At 40.6% G+C, this 13782-nt stretch overlaps 1 protein-coding gene across 1 annotated transcript in view; it reads left to right on the top strand.

Annotated features, from left to right (window-relative positions):
• KCNJ3 (potassium voltage-gated channel subfamily J member 3) overlaps positions 1-13782 on the top strand; it is a 162879-nt gene that overhangs the window by 15259 nt on the left and 133838 nt on the right. The window contains exon 2 of the mRNA XM_018571230.1: positions 11562-11778. Coding sequence (XP_018426732.1) covers positions 11562-11778 — 217 coding nt within the window. The remainder of the gene's footprint in view (positions 1-11561; positions 11779-13782) is intronic.

Below are 13782 nucleotides of genomic sequence, written 5' to 3'. Positions count from 1 at the left end.
TTGCAAACAAACCATACCCCCCCAATGGACCTTGCCACAGAAGGTCCATTTTACAGTAAACCTGATACCACCTCATTCACTGCGCTAAGTGAAAATTCCCTTTGCAAAGAGAAAATTCACTAAGGCTGGGTTCACACTTGGGCGTTGGTAATATGCGCGTTTGAAGCGCGTTTCGGGCCGCATGTTTTTACCGCGATTGGCGGTCAAATAAAAGCGCGACAAACGCACATTTACGAGGGTTATCCAGCTGTATCCTAATGGATACGTGCGGAAAATACGCCCCAAAGAAGCTCCTGTACTTTTTTGGGCGTAGGGCGTTATTCAGCGCGTTCCTACGCGCTGTAAAACGCCCAGGTGTGAACCATGCCCATAACAAATAATGGGATTTCAGTGTTTGCGCATTTACAGGGCGTAGGAACGCGCTGTAAAACACCCAGGTGTGCACCAGGCGTTAGTGAATGAGGTGAACTTTTTATGACTTTGATCATCCAATTAGGTGCAAAAAAACATGTTTTTGTTTTTTCACCCCATTCATTAGGATAAATAAACACTGATTTTGCAAATTAAAAAATCACTTAGGAAGTGAACATGCTTTACTCCAATAATAAACCCCACTGTGTAGCACTGCACAGCAGAGACTGTGGCTGATTTACTAAACAATTGACGCATGTTCACCTTGCAAAGGTGAATTTTTACTTAGCTTAATGAACAAGGTAAAGCTGTGCTAACTTCCATCATCTGATCATGTGCAAGAATTGCACATAAATGAGTATTCTTTGCAAAGTGAATTTCTAACCACATTCACTGGGTTAAGTGAAAATTCCCTTGCAAAGTGAACATGTTCTCCGTCTTTACTAAATTTGCCAGACTGTGTATGCAGTGTGCAAATATGGCTGCCCCATGTGAATATATCATTACAAGGTATCTTTATACATTGACATAATTAATAGCAATATCCGGAGCAAACCAATCTATTTTTAGGTATATCTAAAAATGACTGAAAACCTTATAAATTCCCTTAAAATATTAATATTAATGTGTAAAGGCCCATTCACACCAAAATTGTAAGGAAAACGCAAGTAAGTGGATTTTCCGTTGAATTGCAGTTTAAACCTAGGTTGATTTCTGTTCTGTTCCATTTTTTTTCTCTTTTTTGCCAATCATTATTTTATTTAACATTTCCTAAATAGACAAACATCTATGTATTTTCTTTTACTTCCATTCCATAATCACATGTTGCAATCACATCCATTTTTGTTCCATTACGTTATGTTGCACTAAAATATTTTTTTTCATTGCACTGCAACTGAACAGAACGGATCGCAGGGGTGTGAAGTGGTCCCATTCACACCCATTCATTTTTCGGTGCCCTTACATTAGCAGATTGCAATGCAACACAACAGATCTGGTGTAAATGGGGCCTAAACATTGTGAAATGTGAAATATGTGCATTAATGTACTTTATAAATATGCTCTACTGCATGCCTACAGGTGGGGCAGCCTCTGTGTTTTTATGCGGGTCACTAAATAGAGCCTCTTGTATTACAGTTTACTAGTGACAACCAATCAGATGCTTTCTTTTATTTTCTGACTTGTACTAGAAGAATGACAGGACACCATGTAACAGACACCATCCTTTCCTTCCATTTTTTTTATATATACGTTTTGTTTTTTCCTGCCGGCCCCTGCCAAGTGAATATCTGGCTTTTGCATCCTCTGGGAAAGAATTTGGATGAAAAATAGCCAATACTTAGCCCAGAAAAAATGTGTGTATTAAAAATATAAATAAATCAAGCTTTCCTAGCAAATACTTGGGTCCAAAAAAAAAAGAAAAGGTTGCCACGGCAACACACTGCTAGTAAATTAGGATTGTGATGGACCCCCACTATTTAAAAAAAGATGGGAGAAGCATTCATTGCAGAATTAAATATTCCACCGTGGAGTCATTTAGTAAACTGTTTGTAGGCCCCTGTACTCTTCATAATTTTTTCGTCTTCTACCCTCGCATTTGTGCCATTTAAATTACAGTGCATCTAAAATTCAATAACGGTGTCTTACATGACTTATTACTGTAGATACGTAACGATTTAACAGTTTACAATATTCAACAATGGCTCTAGCAGGTATTTTATAAGCAACACTGTAAATCATCTGGATCACCTACATTAAAGCCCTACTCTGCGCAAAAATTGTATTTCTGCTTTGGAGAGTTAATTACCATTTTGGCTTCTTATATTTCTTTCAAACTGCAGTGAATGAAAACAAATGTGACCGGCAGAATGAAATTTGCATTCACCAAGCAAAACTGCATGTATAAAAAATGTACTCCAAGCTGTTGGAGCAGGGAAGGCAGTGTATGTGTTGGTATTTACCAATGGAAACCTGTTCAGAGCCAGCAGCATATAAAATGATGTATATGCGGTGTGTTGGCAATGGACATGATTGACATATCTGTTCATGCATACTGTTATTCCCCCATCCAAGCATGTACTGTGGCTTTTTGAATGCTATTACTTTTTTACAGTCACCATTACACCATTTAAGAGAGCACATTATGGCAGACTTACCTGCAAAACCAATCCCCTTCTGCGCTCCTCCCTCACCAGCACTTCCACCTTTTATCCTGGGTTTTGAGTCTTTGGCCGCTTGATTGGCCCGGGCCCTGATGACATTACTCCCGTGCATGGGCACGTGGGTTACTTCATCTTGGCATGCTGGGTCTGTACAATGAGCTGCACATGTGTGGCTCAGCGTACAGAAAAAAAAAAATGCTGAATGGCATCAAGAAGCATTTATGATAGAAGAGACTTAGCCAGTCTCTTCTGTCATATAAAGCCTGATGCTTGGCAGTTTTTCTTTTCTTACCCAAATTCTACTTTAAGACAAAGTGACAGTGCCCGCCCTCCACGAACTAAGCTTGTCTGTCCCTCCACTGCCATGCCTTCTTCCATTGCAGCCAGCACTGAAATCCCTGAAGTTCCACCCCAGTGGAAGCAGTGATGTCGCTTCTTCCATTATATGACAGTGTTGGAGCCTGGCTATTGGCTGCCTGAAAAACTGTTGCTAGAGGTCACATGCTCCCCCTTATTTTCGGTAGCTGAGAGAGTGGAAGGAGCAACAGGGAATGTTGGCACTGTAAGTATCCTGGGGACGGAGAAGGGTGATTTATGAAGATGCTGGGGTAGATTTAGTAAGAGCATATAGACTGTTCACTTTGCCCATGGTATTTTAGCTTTGCATGGGACTTCCTTTAGTTTAGAGAATGTGGTGAAAGTTCACTTTGCAAAGAATACCCAATCACGTGCAAGGAAGGACATTTTTCTTTAGCTTAGTGAATGAGGTGAAACTCTACTGACTTCAATCATCCAATCAAGTGGAAGGAAGAGAAAGGATTTATTTATAAATAAAAAGAGTATCTTTGCTTGCATATGATTGGATGATGGAAGTCAACATAGTTTCACCTCTTTCACTAAGCTAAGGAGAAATTCCCGTTAGAGTGGAAATTCCCTTGCAAAGCGAACAGTCTATGTGCCTTCAGTAAATCAAGCCCTGTCTTTTTGCCTTGAATGGTGATGGTGGAGTTGATTTGCTAGTAGAGCACATCTCTTGGGGAATGAGGTAGAACAAAGTGAAAATTCACTGTGAAATAAATATGCAATTATGTGCGTGGAAAATGTAAATAAAATTTAAAAAAAGCTTAATCTCATTCAATAAGCTTTTGCAAGGGGAATTTTCAATTTCCTTAATGAATGAGGTGAAGTTGTTTTGACTTCAATCATTCAAACGTGGGCAAGCAACAATCAAATTTGTAGACATTTCCTTGCACATGACTGGGTATTATTTGCAGAGTTTGAAAGTTAACATGCTCTAAGTCTTGAGTAATTCTTGAGTAATTCAGAGTCAGACATGCTCTAAGTCTGGAGTAATTTAGAGTCAGTGTCCCTTTCATGATATCAGTAATCACTTAAAGTGACACTAAACACAATTAAAAAAGCATTCAAGTACCCGAACTATTAACAAAAATAACAATGTAACGTATTTGTGAAAGAGTGCCAGTGGGGGCGCACAGCCTACCAACCAGTGGCTCTGCCTATTGACAGATCCTGCCTTGCTGATCCCATGTGTCCTGCCACCAAAGCCATGCTTAAAGTCCACCTTTCCAATGGAGACAACTGTTTCACTAATAACTGTCTAAGAAGTGATTTCCTTCCCTTTGCACAGATTTCCCCTAACTTCCTGTTACGTCTAGGGAACAGGATGTGAAGGTATATCTCCCCAATATAACAAGCACAGCAAAAGAAAAAAAATGGCAGGGGTTTTAATAATTCCATACTCTATCCAAAACTAAAAACAAGACATTTTAATTAAAAATACACATTTTTAACAGATCAATGCCAAAAGTATCATTGACATGTAAACAGATTGTATTAAAGGGAGTAGTTGATGCAAGCATGCAATTGGCAGTACAGCAGTTAAAGTGTTTGAGATAGGAACCTGCAATCAAATGCAAAAGTAGCCGCCACAGGAAGAATATGTACTATTTCCCAATGCTTGGTTCCAAATACCATAACAACGTCCAAATGGATTTGGCTAAAGGTTAAATGGTGATATAAACATACCATCTAATAAACTGCTCATTTAGCTGAGCATACACATTTGCACAGGACTAATATAAAAAATATAATTTTATTTTTTGTATACCATAGTTAATTTGTGTGCTATTAAAACAGAATCAGCAGATGGGAGTGCATATGTTTTTCTACATTGCTACAGGTCGAATCTGAAAATAGTTTGTAGTGTATTTTTTTTCTCTCACTGAACGCCCATGGATCTATTTTAAGGTTTTTATCTGGATGTATGTCATACGAAAACCCTCCTCTACAACATGCAGTAAAACATGTTCATGCATTTTTGACAGATATTTCATATTTTAGTTTTGTATAAAACAGTGTTCATTATTGTTTGCTGCCAGTGTCCTGTTAGGGAGATTTCCCTTCACTTCCGGACCTACAGTTACTTCGGGAAGTGAGCACAGATCTCTACAAAATTATAAAAAGCTCCCCTCTTAGACCGTTAAAACAGGAAGATGCATTCCCATTGAAAGATTTCCCCTCATGCTCTGCAATGCTGGGAACAACTAGAATTTTGAATTTACCATCACTTACTTTCTCGATGACAGTTGTCAACAGGACAAATAGAGAAGGTGAATCTACCCAGGTGCAGACAGCAATACAAACCTGACAAGGGTTGTAATCTTTCCCTATGCTACCCAATATCAAAGAAAGAGTTTAAGCTATACCTATACCTTACATACAATTTAAAGAGGTTTTTAAAAAAAAAAAACGATCAGAGCAGAAACTCTCTTTTTCAGACTCTTTCTCTGTAATTCATATGGCTCCATCTAAAAACACTAACGGGTCTATTCACAAAAATGCCCGTACATCGGCTTGCTGCGGCTGGCTTCGGGTCGGCCGAAAATGCTCAGCATGCTCGGCCGACCCGAAGTGCAGAATGAGCTCGACTCAGCCGATCCAACATCTGGATCGGCTCAGCCGAACCTCTGGCAGGCTACTCACTGCTGTTCGACCTATTCTCATAGATGCCGAACAGCAGTGAGTGAATCGCTCGGCTGTTCTGCTCGGTACCTCTGTGGTCCGAAGCAGAATAGAAAAACAGTTTAAAAAAGTTTTTAAAAAAAAGGAAACGATTAGGAGAGCCGGAGGTGGTATAAAACACATCAGCGTCCCCTGGTTACCACTTAACCAGGGGATGCTGAACTGTCGACTACCGTAGCGTCTGGGAGAGTAATGACAGATCAGCGTCCCTGGTTAACCGGTAAGCAGGGACGCTGATCTGTCTCTGCAAGTGGCCGGAGCCAGCCGTGAGAGCCAGCTGTCCGTAGCAGGCTGTTCGGCCAGCTTCGCCTTTCACCTCGGCTCTGTCGAGCTGAGGCATATGCCTTCGGCTCGACTGAGCCACTCGGCCAACTTCGGGAGCTGTACGGGCTATAGTGAATAGCCCGTACAGCAGCCCTTCGGTTCTACTGAACTGAAGGGGTCCTGGGGCCGAAGCTAGCCGAAAAGATCAGCCGAAGCTATGGCTAGATCCTTTGGCAGCTTTGTGAATAGTCCCCTAAGTAGGGAGAGGGGATAAATCACTCATCCATTGAGTTGTGTGTTTAAAAATAGATCAGTGGCAGACATGATCAAGAAAATTGCCCATTCAACTACAGGCACCTATTCACTGTGTATAGACACACAGACGAAGAATAGGTTTTGTCATGCTCTTAAAGTATATTTCCAGTTTTGCAGTCAAATAAAAACACTCTCTATATGTTTGTTATGTGAGAAGAAAGAAACATGATTAAAAATGTCTTACCTTTAAGATGTTTTGTTAAAGCAGGCCAGATGGCCGATTCCAGGTTTTTCTCAGCACCTTCACGGTGATCTGTCCTAATGGAAAGGCTTAGGACTTAAATTTGAGGATTGTGTTTCTCTTGTTCACTTAATTAACATTCAATGGGCAAACCACCTCAGACCCCTCAGCCCTCACAGCCTCTCCTAAAATTGTAAAGAAAGATAAGCAGGTAGAAATGTTAACCCTTAAAACCCTAACCCAAGTAAAAACAGTTTAAACTTGCAAGAAGCATTTTTAATTTTTTTTTTTTAGCTTATACTATGTGAATGGGAACAAGTAAGAAATATAAAATAGATGTTATCCCAATTTGGCTGTGAAAGTGGAAACACACTTTAAATTCCTCATAGTTTATAATATGTAACTGTGGTCAGATGACATACATCCCCTTCACTTCCCACCCAAAAGGCATCAAGAGGAAGTAGAAATAGCATTATGCATAATCTGCTCCCAGATCTATGAGACAGTAGGAGGGGGTCCCACCAAAATCTTGTGCGCTTTGGCTCCTAAATCCCAAAGGGCCCTGGATATGCTGAACAGTCCTGAATCCATCTCTGGAATATAATAAATAGGTATATTAACTATATAAACAGGAACCTAATGTGTATTTAAAATAAAGTTAGATTTTTCAGTGTACTGATTAGGCACAGTTAACACTTCTAAATGTTTCCTATAATATAACTTTCACACTTACCTCTCCCAGAGCTGGGTCTCCTATCTAAATCATGGCCAATGGCACTTTGGCACTTCAGGGTTAGTCCCAGAGTGCCAGCACTGTGACCAATCAGGAGCCATGTCTCTAGATTGGCACCATTGCCAATCAGGACCTAACTGTTCAAGCAACACATCACTACACCTATGCTGAGCCCCTTTCTGCCAGTGCCCAGTGTCTTCCCTGCCTGCAGCTTCAGTCTCCCCCATGTTGTCTTAAACCCACTGCGCTCCAGAGTTCTGGTGCTTCATCTGTGCTTGCCTCCAGCCCTCATTGTTTCACCATGTCACCTCAGCTGTCAGTGTTCGTTATACCTCTGATCTCAGTGCTCCCCGGTGTGCCTTGAGACTCCAGTGCACCCAAGAGCATCCTGTGTCATCTAGTGACCCTTTTGTGTCCCTGTGCATCCTGTGTCTCCAGTGCAACCCAGAGCAGTGCCATTTTGTGGCTTCAGTATGCCCCGAGACTCTAGTGCATCCTGTCATCTAGTGTACCCCGAGTGCCCCTGTGCATCCTGATACTCCAGTGCAACCTAGAGCAGTGTCATCTAGTGGCCCAAGTACTCCCTGAGACCCCAGTGCATCCCAGAGCATCCTGTTATCTAATGACTCCCAGTGCACCCTGTGTGCTTTTGTGGTACCTGTGTCTCCACACAGTTGTCTGGCCTGAGAGTACTGACCACTGTCATTACTCTTTGCTGCCTCTCTGTCCTCAGATATGCTTCTGCAGTCGCTCTTTTCTCAGTGGATTTGGCCATTCTTTGTTCAGTTTAAGAAGATGAAGGCTGAATCCAAATAGCTCTTGTGTATTCAGTCTTTCAGCGGAATATGCAGTATTGTGCCACACGTTGACACACGTGAGTATGACCATATGGACGAGAATAATAAAAGGATATAAATTATGGTTTACAATTTCAGGTTGGATTAACTGATTTTGTTTAATTAAGACAACAATTTTACAAAACAAATCACAAAAGAACTCGCAAGGATGGAGCAGATTTGGGATTCTGAGGGTTAGTAATAACCCTGTGAGTGATTGCTGCATTCTGAATTTACAGAGTGGAAGAGGATTGAAGGGAAGGAACGTTAATGCTGCTGCCAGGACTGCCAATATAGTGAACCTGTTGCGTTGTCAGGCATGGACACAGCGCAGGTTCACTGGTAGTATGTAGATTCACAAGTCTGTAGATTCAGCAGACTTTATATTACGTACAGAGAAAGTGTTTCCTAGATAGCATTATCAGTTGACTGATTTTATTTCTTGCCTGCAGTTGCTTTTTTATGGTATGAATTTTTAAAACACCAGATATTTGCTAACACAGTACAGCTATTCTGTACTGAAAAAATATATATTTTCCAAGTGCTTTTTTCCCAGTGAAAATAATGAACTGACAAGCCTGTTTATCTTTAATTCCATCCTTTTTCTCACAGTTAAATTCCATTCGTTCAGACATCGGTTTTCCTTAGTTCTCTCTGCCGGAGGTGATTTTTCCACATATTCAGAAATGCTCTGCATTCTGTGAATCAATACATTTATACAATGCTCTAAGGCAGTGAGCCTGTAAATCCATCGGAATGCCTAATCGGATGCTTACAGTCTGCTGTGAATGTATCTTCCCGGAAATGTTTCTTTTTTTTACAGTGGAAATGTACTGGCACATTGTGTTCTTGCAGCCGGTAGTGTAGCTTGATACATCTAAGTTCCATTGCAAGAGTCAGTGTCCCTAACTGCCAATCCCATACTAGCATCCTATGTAGTAGTTCCCCTTTAACATACATTCCATATTAACTACTGTTTCTAAAACCCCTAATCCTTATGACTTTTTATTCCCACCCAATGAAAACCCCTCACTCACAGCGCTTATAACTCCCTCCACCTTCCAGGAGAAACAATTGAAAGCTACACTAGTCAAAATGATGGTGATGGAGAGGGTGATTAGATATGGCTAGGTAGGCTCTTTGGAATCCTCAGGAACATGATCTGGTTAATCCTACACAGCTGCTAACTGCAGATCCACAGATGCAGTCAGGGGAGGTACCATGTAACTACAAATTACTGCTTTTTTGGGGACCAAACGTTTAGTTGGGGGTGTGTTTCCATGGCTGGCAGCCCCTTTAACCACTGGAAGCCATGCAACTCAGGGCATCATCACTGCGAGGTTCCCTTTCTTCCTCGGCCCTGCATTGATAGCCTGACAGAAGAGGGAGCACTGCTGTCTCTAGCCCTTTTTTTGCTTTTAATGAAGCTCCTTTATTGCCATTAGTGTGTTGTGGTGTTGTTGGGTCCAGTTACAGGGCAGGCCATCACTGGAAGCGGGAGGAGAACCCTTAGTTTTCCAGCGGGGGGTAGTGTTACATGTACATCAGATGTGAACTCTTAGAAAGGCTTATGCTAACAATTGACCATGTGTGACTTTAAAAAGACACTGTCATTTTGCCATTTGTGGCAAAATGACAGTATGTTGGAAAAGCCCCCCAACCCACTGACAGTCCCCTCTTCCCTGCCTCTCCTTTCTCCATTATAGCCACTGCACTAGTGTTTCCAGATATGGCCTAATCCCCATTACTTGGTCCAAGTAATGTTACAAGACCATACCATACCTCAACTTTCTGAGATGAGAAGGAGGGACATCTTCTAGCGCAATGTATTTAGTCAGTGGACATACCCCCAGTTATGGAGACTATTACGAATTTACGTCTCGAAAATGATTGGTTTAACCCAGAATTGATTTTTTCCACCATTACTTTTCCTTTATACTGGCTTCTCAAACTAGCAAATAAAATAGTAAAGAGACAGGATGAAGTCTGTAGTGCATGGTAAAACATTAAACTGTTACAAAGTAAATTTTCATAGATATCTTTACATCACTCCACAAAGAGGAACAACTAAGGAGAAAAGGGACAGAGGGATTTGGTTGCAAACAAGGGACAGCCCCTCCAAATGAGGGACAGTCGGAAGGTATGTATGATGGATGCCAGGACTTCACCGCTCCTTCTAGTCTCAGACCCCATCTTACAGTCCTGCTCCATCTAGTTGAAAGAGATCATGAAAGATTTATATAAAAATGTACAAGGAGAAGATTTCCTCATGTTACCATAGAGATTGCGTTTCCTGGATCACAGTAGCAGTTTACTGTATAATTTTACTTGTTGACTTGGTGACAACACCCCCAACTAAAGAGTTGCTCTGTAATGCTGGCCCCACATGATATGGTTATCATTTGATCCTGTTGTCATTTTGTTCTTAAAAATGTTTTTCTTTTACATGTTCTTCTTTTTATTGCAAAATTAATAGTTTAAAAAAATCAGTCCTATGTGCACAGAGTAACACGTATGATTAAGTACATTCTCACATTTCCTTGTATGCAATAACACTATCGATGTGCATTTCTAAAGCTCATTAATGTGTGTATTTCTTGTGCTTTTGCGAAAGCTTGGAATTATTATTATTATTTTTTTAAAGGTGGTATGTAGTAAAAGCACTAGTAAAATGATCATGTGCTATCATTCATTCTCTGGGCTCCTTTATAGTATGCTTCATCAGGAAATAATAAAAGTGAAGAATGTTTTTGACATACTTTACATTGGAATCCTGTGATCTACACATGTAAATTTTGTTTTGTTCCAAATGAATATTCATAAAATTTTGTTAAATTCGGACATTCGGATGCATCTGATTTTCTGAAATTGAATGCGTCTGAACGCAAACGAATCCGAATGTTCCTTTAACAAAAATTTGGATCTGTCTGAATTTCATTCAAACTAAATCAGTGACTGTACTCTGGGTTATTCACAAAAGGGTGAAGAGTTTGGAGAAGGCAGGAGAAGTGACAAATATAGGACAACATAGCTGAACTGGAAAGTGGGCTGATTTGAAGGATTTTTCCAAATCAGTTATTTTGGCCTAGATTGTTCACTTCTTTATAAAATACTATTTCCCCCTTTTTTATCCATTTTTGGATGCTCGTTGTCTAGCTGTCATGGTGAACCTCTGGATCACTGTTCTGGAATAAATATGCAGATAGGAAAAGTCAAAGTAAAGAGAGCACTGTTTAGTTGCATGCTTGTCCTTTGTTCGTTACTCAAAATTAAGCCAGAGAGCCAAGATGACAGTTAGGCTAACATTATTTACAGAATGAGACATAACCAATGGCAGCCTCCATGTTTCTCTTGGGAAAGGGTTGTGTTAAAACATTTCTAAGGCTAAGCATTCTAAGGCTTTATTAACTAGTGGCTGTAGGTTGCTACACCACCCCCCACTCCATTAAATTGTTCATAGCCCCCTGAATAATGTCATACAACATATAGAAAGGGAACGTGTCTCCTGTAATTGAAAATGTCAGATGTTTGCAGTGATGTAATGCAATGTCAGCCTGTCATGAAAGCTGCCATCCTAGTGATAATGTCTTTCTCTCTTCTTCTGCATGCTTGTCTAGTCTCGACAGACACCCGAGGGTGAGTTCCTCCCTCTCGATCAGCTGGAACTGGATGTAGGATTCAGCACAGGGGCCGATCAGCTTTTTCTGGTTTCCCCTCTTACAATCTGCCACGTGATTGATGCCAAGAGCCCCTTCTATGAGCTCTCCCAGCGATCCATGCAGACGGAGCAGTTTGAAATTGTTGTCATCCTGGAGGGCATAGTGGAAACCACTGGTGAGTTCCCTTTTTATTGCCTAATCTGTATCAGCTGTTTAGAAAGGAACCATTTGGTATAAACAAGGACAACAATGTCAATTTATGTGCCAGGTTGCCCCAGTTTCTCTCAGATGAAACAAATTTTTTAAAAGATAGGCGATCATATATTTTTGAGTTTTTATTTTAAGAGAGCCTACCACTTTTATAACATCTTATTCATCAATGAGTTTGACCCAGATCGTGACTTTTCTGACATATTTTGTGTGACACACAAAATGGCTATTAAAGCTTCTTCTTTTGATGAAAACCATTGGCTTTACTCTCATATGGGAGTCTGTCCTACAATATGTTTTTTAAATTCCCCTGTTCTATGGCAGTCTAACCTCCTTGATGTCCCCTCCTTGCAAAAAAGTAAAACTAAAGCTATAATAAAAATAAGAAATCCCCCCTAGGACAACAGTATACAGTACATTGCAAATGTTTAGCATTACTGAAAAAAGGAGAAACTCAAAGCATCCAGTCTGACCTCATTTTGTGATGGTCTGACTTTAGAATATGCAATCATTAATGTTTGCTCTGGGCCACTGTAAAATTTCTCTGTAAACTCTCCTAACCCATTGATACTCACCTCTCCATTGATCCCCCGCAGCTCCTTTCTTCAATGCATCCCGCACCAAAATATTCTGTGTAGGCTGGTGTCAGAGCCTAGAGAAAATAGTGTATAGCCCTCTCTGTCATGTGACAGTGTCTGGACCTATCAATTGACTACTAGGCCTGAGTACTACACCATGGCAAAAATACTCCCCCTTACCCAGAAGAACCTGGTATTTCGTGTTGGTTGATAGCTAGAGGGTTTATTGTATTTTTCTACCTACATTGTGTGTCTTTATTGACACTTAGAAAAGGCAGCGGCAGTATAATGGATGAATTTAAGTTAAAACCAAGTGTGAGATTGAAAAAAAAATAGTGTTAATATGGTATTAAATGTTCAGTACTGACACTCTTTAATAAGGGAACAATATAGGCCTTGTTCTTCCAGAGCTACAGTAAACTTTACTAGTGAACTCCTACTAAAGTAAATATAACAGTGTTCGATTCTAAAAGAATGCAGATGATGCAAATTTTTAATCTAATTTAATCTAAATTCAGGCTCATCAAGCCAATTATACAAGCCTGGGTATTCAGAGAAATCATTATAACAAACTGTACTTGTGGTTTGCTGATCTACGGATATATACGTTGACATGCAGTGTGCCCTGCGGCAACCTCTGTTAATCATAGAGATAGATGAAGGTCTGTAGGACACCACTGACTGTTGTCAAAGTCAGCACACAAGAGCAGGTATTAGGATCTTGGATCATGATTCCTCATCTAAGGGTACTATTACATACTAAATGGCTTGTATGGCAGTTATATATGTTGTATCAATTTATGGGTGAGTAAAGCTAAAGTATGAATGTTATACATCTTTTGTATATAGGAGGAATGACGCACAATGGACCCTGTAGGCGTGATCTCCAGCCAATAATCAAGCCTGTTTTTTCAATGAAAACATATATTTTGTGTATAGTTTGCAAAAGAAATTACATACAGCTCCATTCAAACCTCTGCAGGTGTTCTTAAACATACATTTTAAGTATATCTAAAGTACAAACTGGTTACACATTTAAAGTGACTCCAGATCCTAAAAAAAGAAAATCTAAGGCCCCATTTTGCGCGATATCGCGCGATTTGAAAAGCATTGAATCGCGGCAAAATCCGCTCCAAAAAGGGTCCTGCTATAGCCACGCACGACCCGCGACAGCAGGACCCTTTGCCCCATTGCCATGCATCGGAGAGCGATATTGCGCGGTAAATAGCCGCGATATCGCGGGAATTACCGTGCGATAAATCGCTCAGTGTGAACGGGGCCTAAAGCTGCTAGCAGGCATAAAATGGAGGCTCCTAGAGGGACCCACATGCCGCACCTCATTCCCGCCTCATGCTTGCCACAGCCAGACCCGCCCGCATCCACGCTCCACA

This window comes from Nanorana parkeri, unplaced genomic scaffold (assembly GCF_000935625.1).
Source record: "Nanorana parkeri isolate BGI_ZX_2015 unplaced genomic scaffold, ASM93562v1 scaffold1706, whole genome shotgun sequence".
Taxonomy (NCBI): Eukaryota; Metazoa; Chordata; class Amphibia; order Anura; family Dicroglossidae; genus Nanorana; species Nanorana parkeri.
This window is presented reverse-complemented; position numbering and strand designations above follow the sequence as displayed.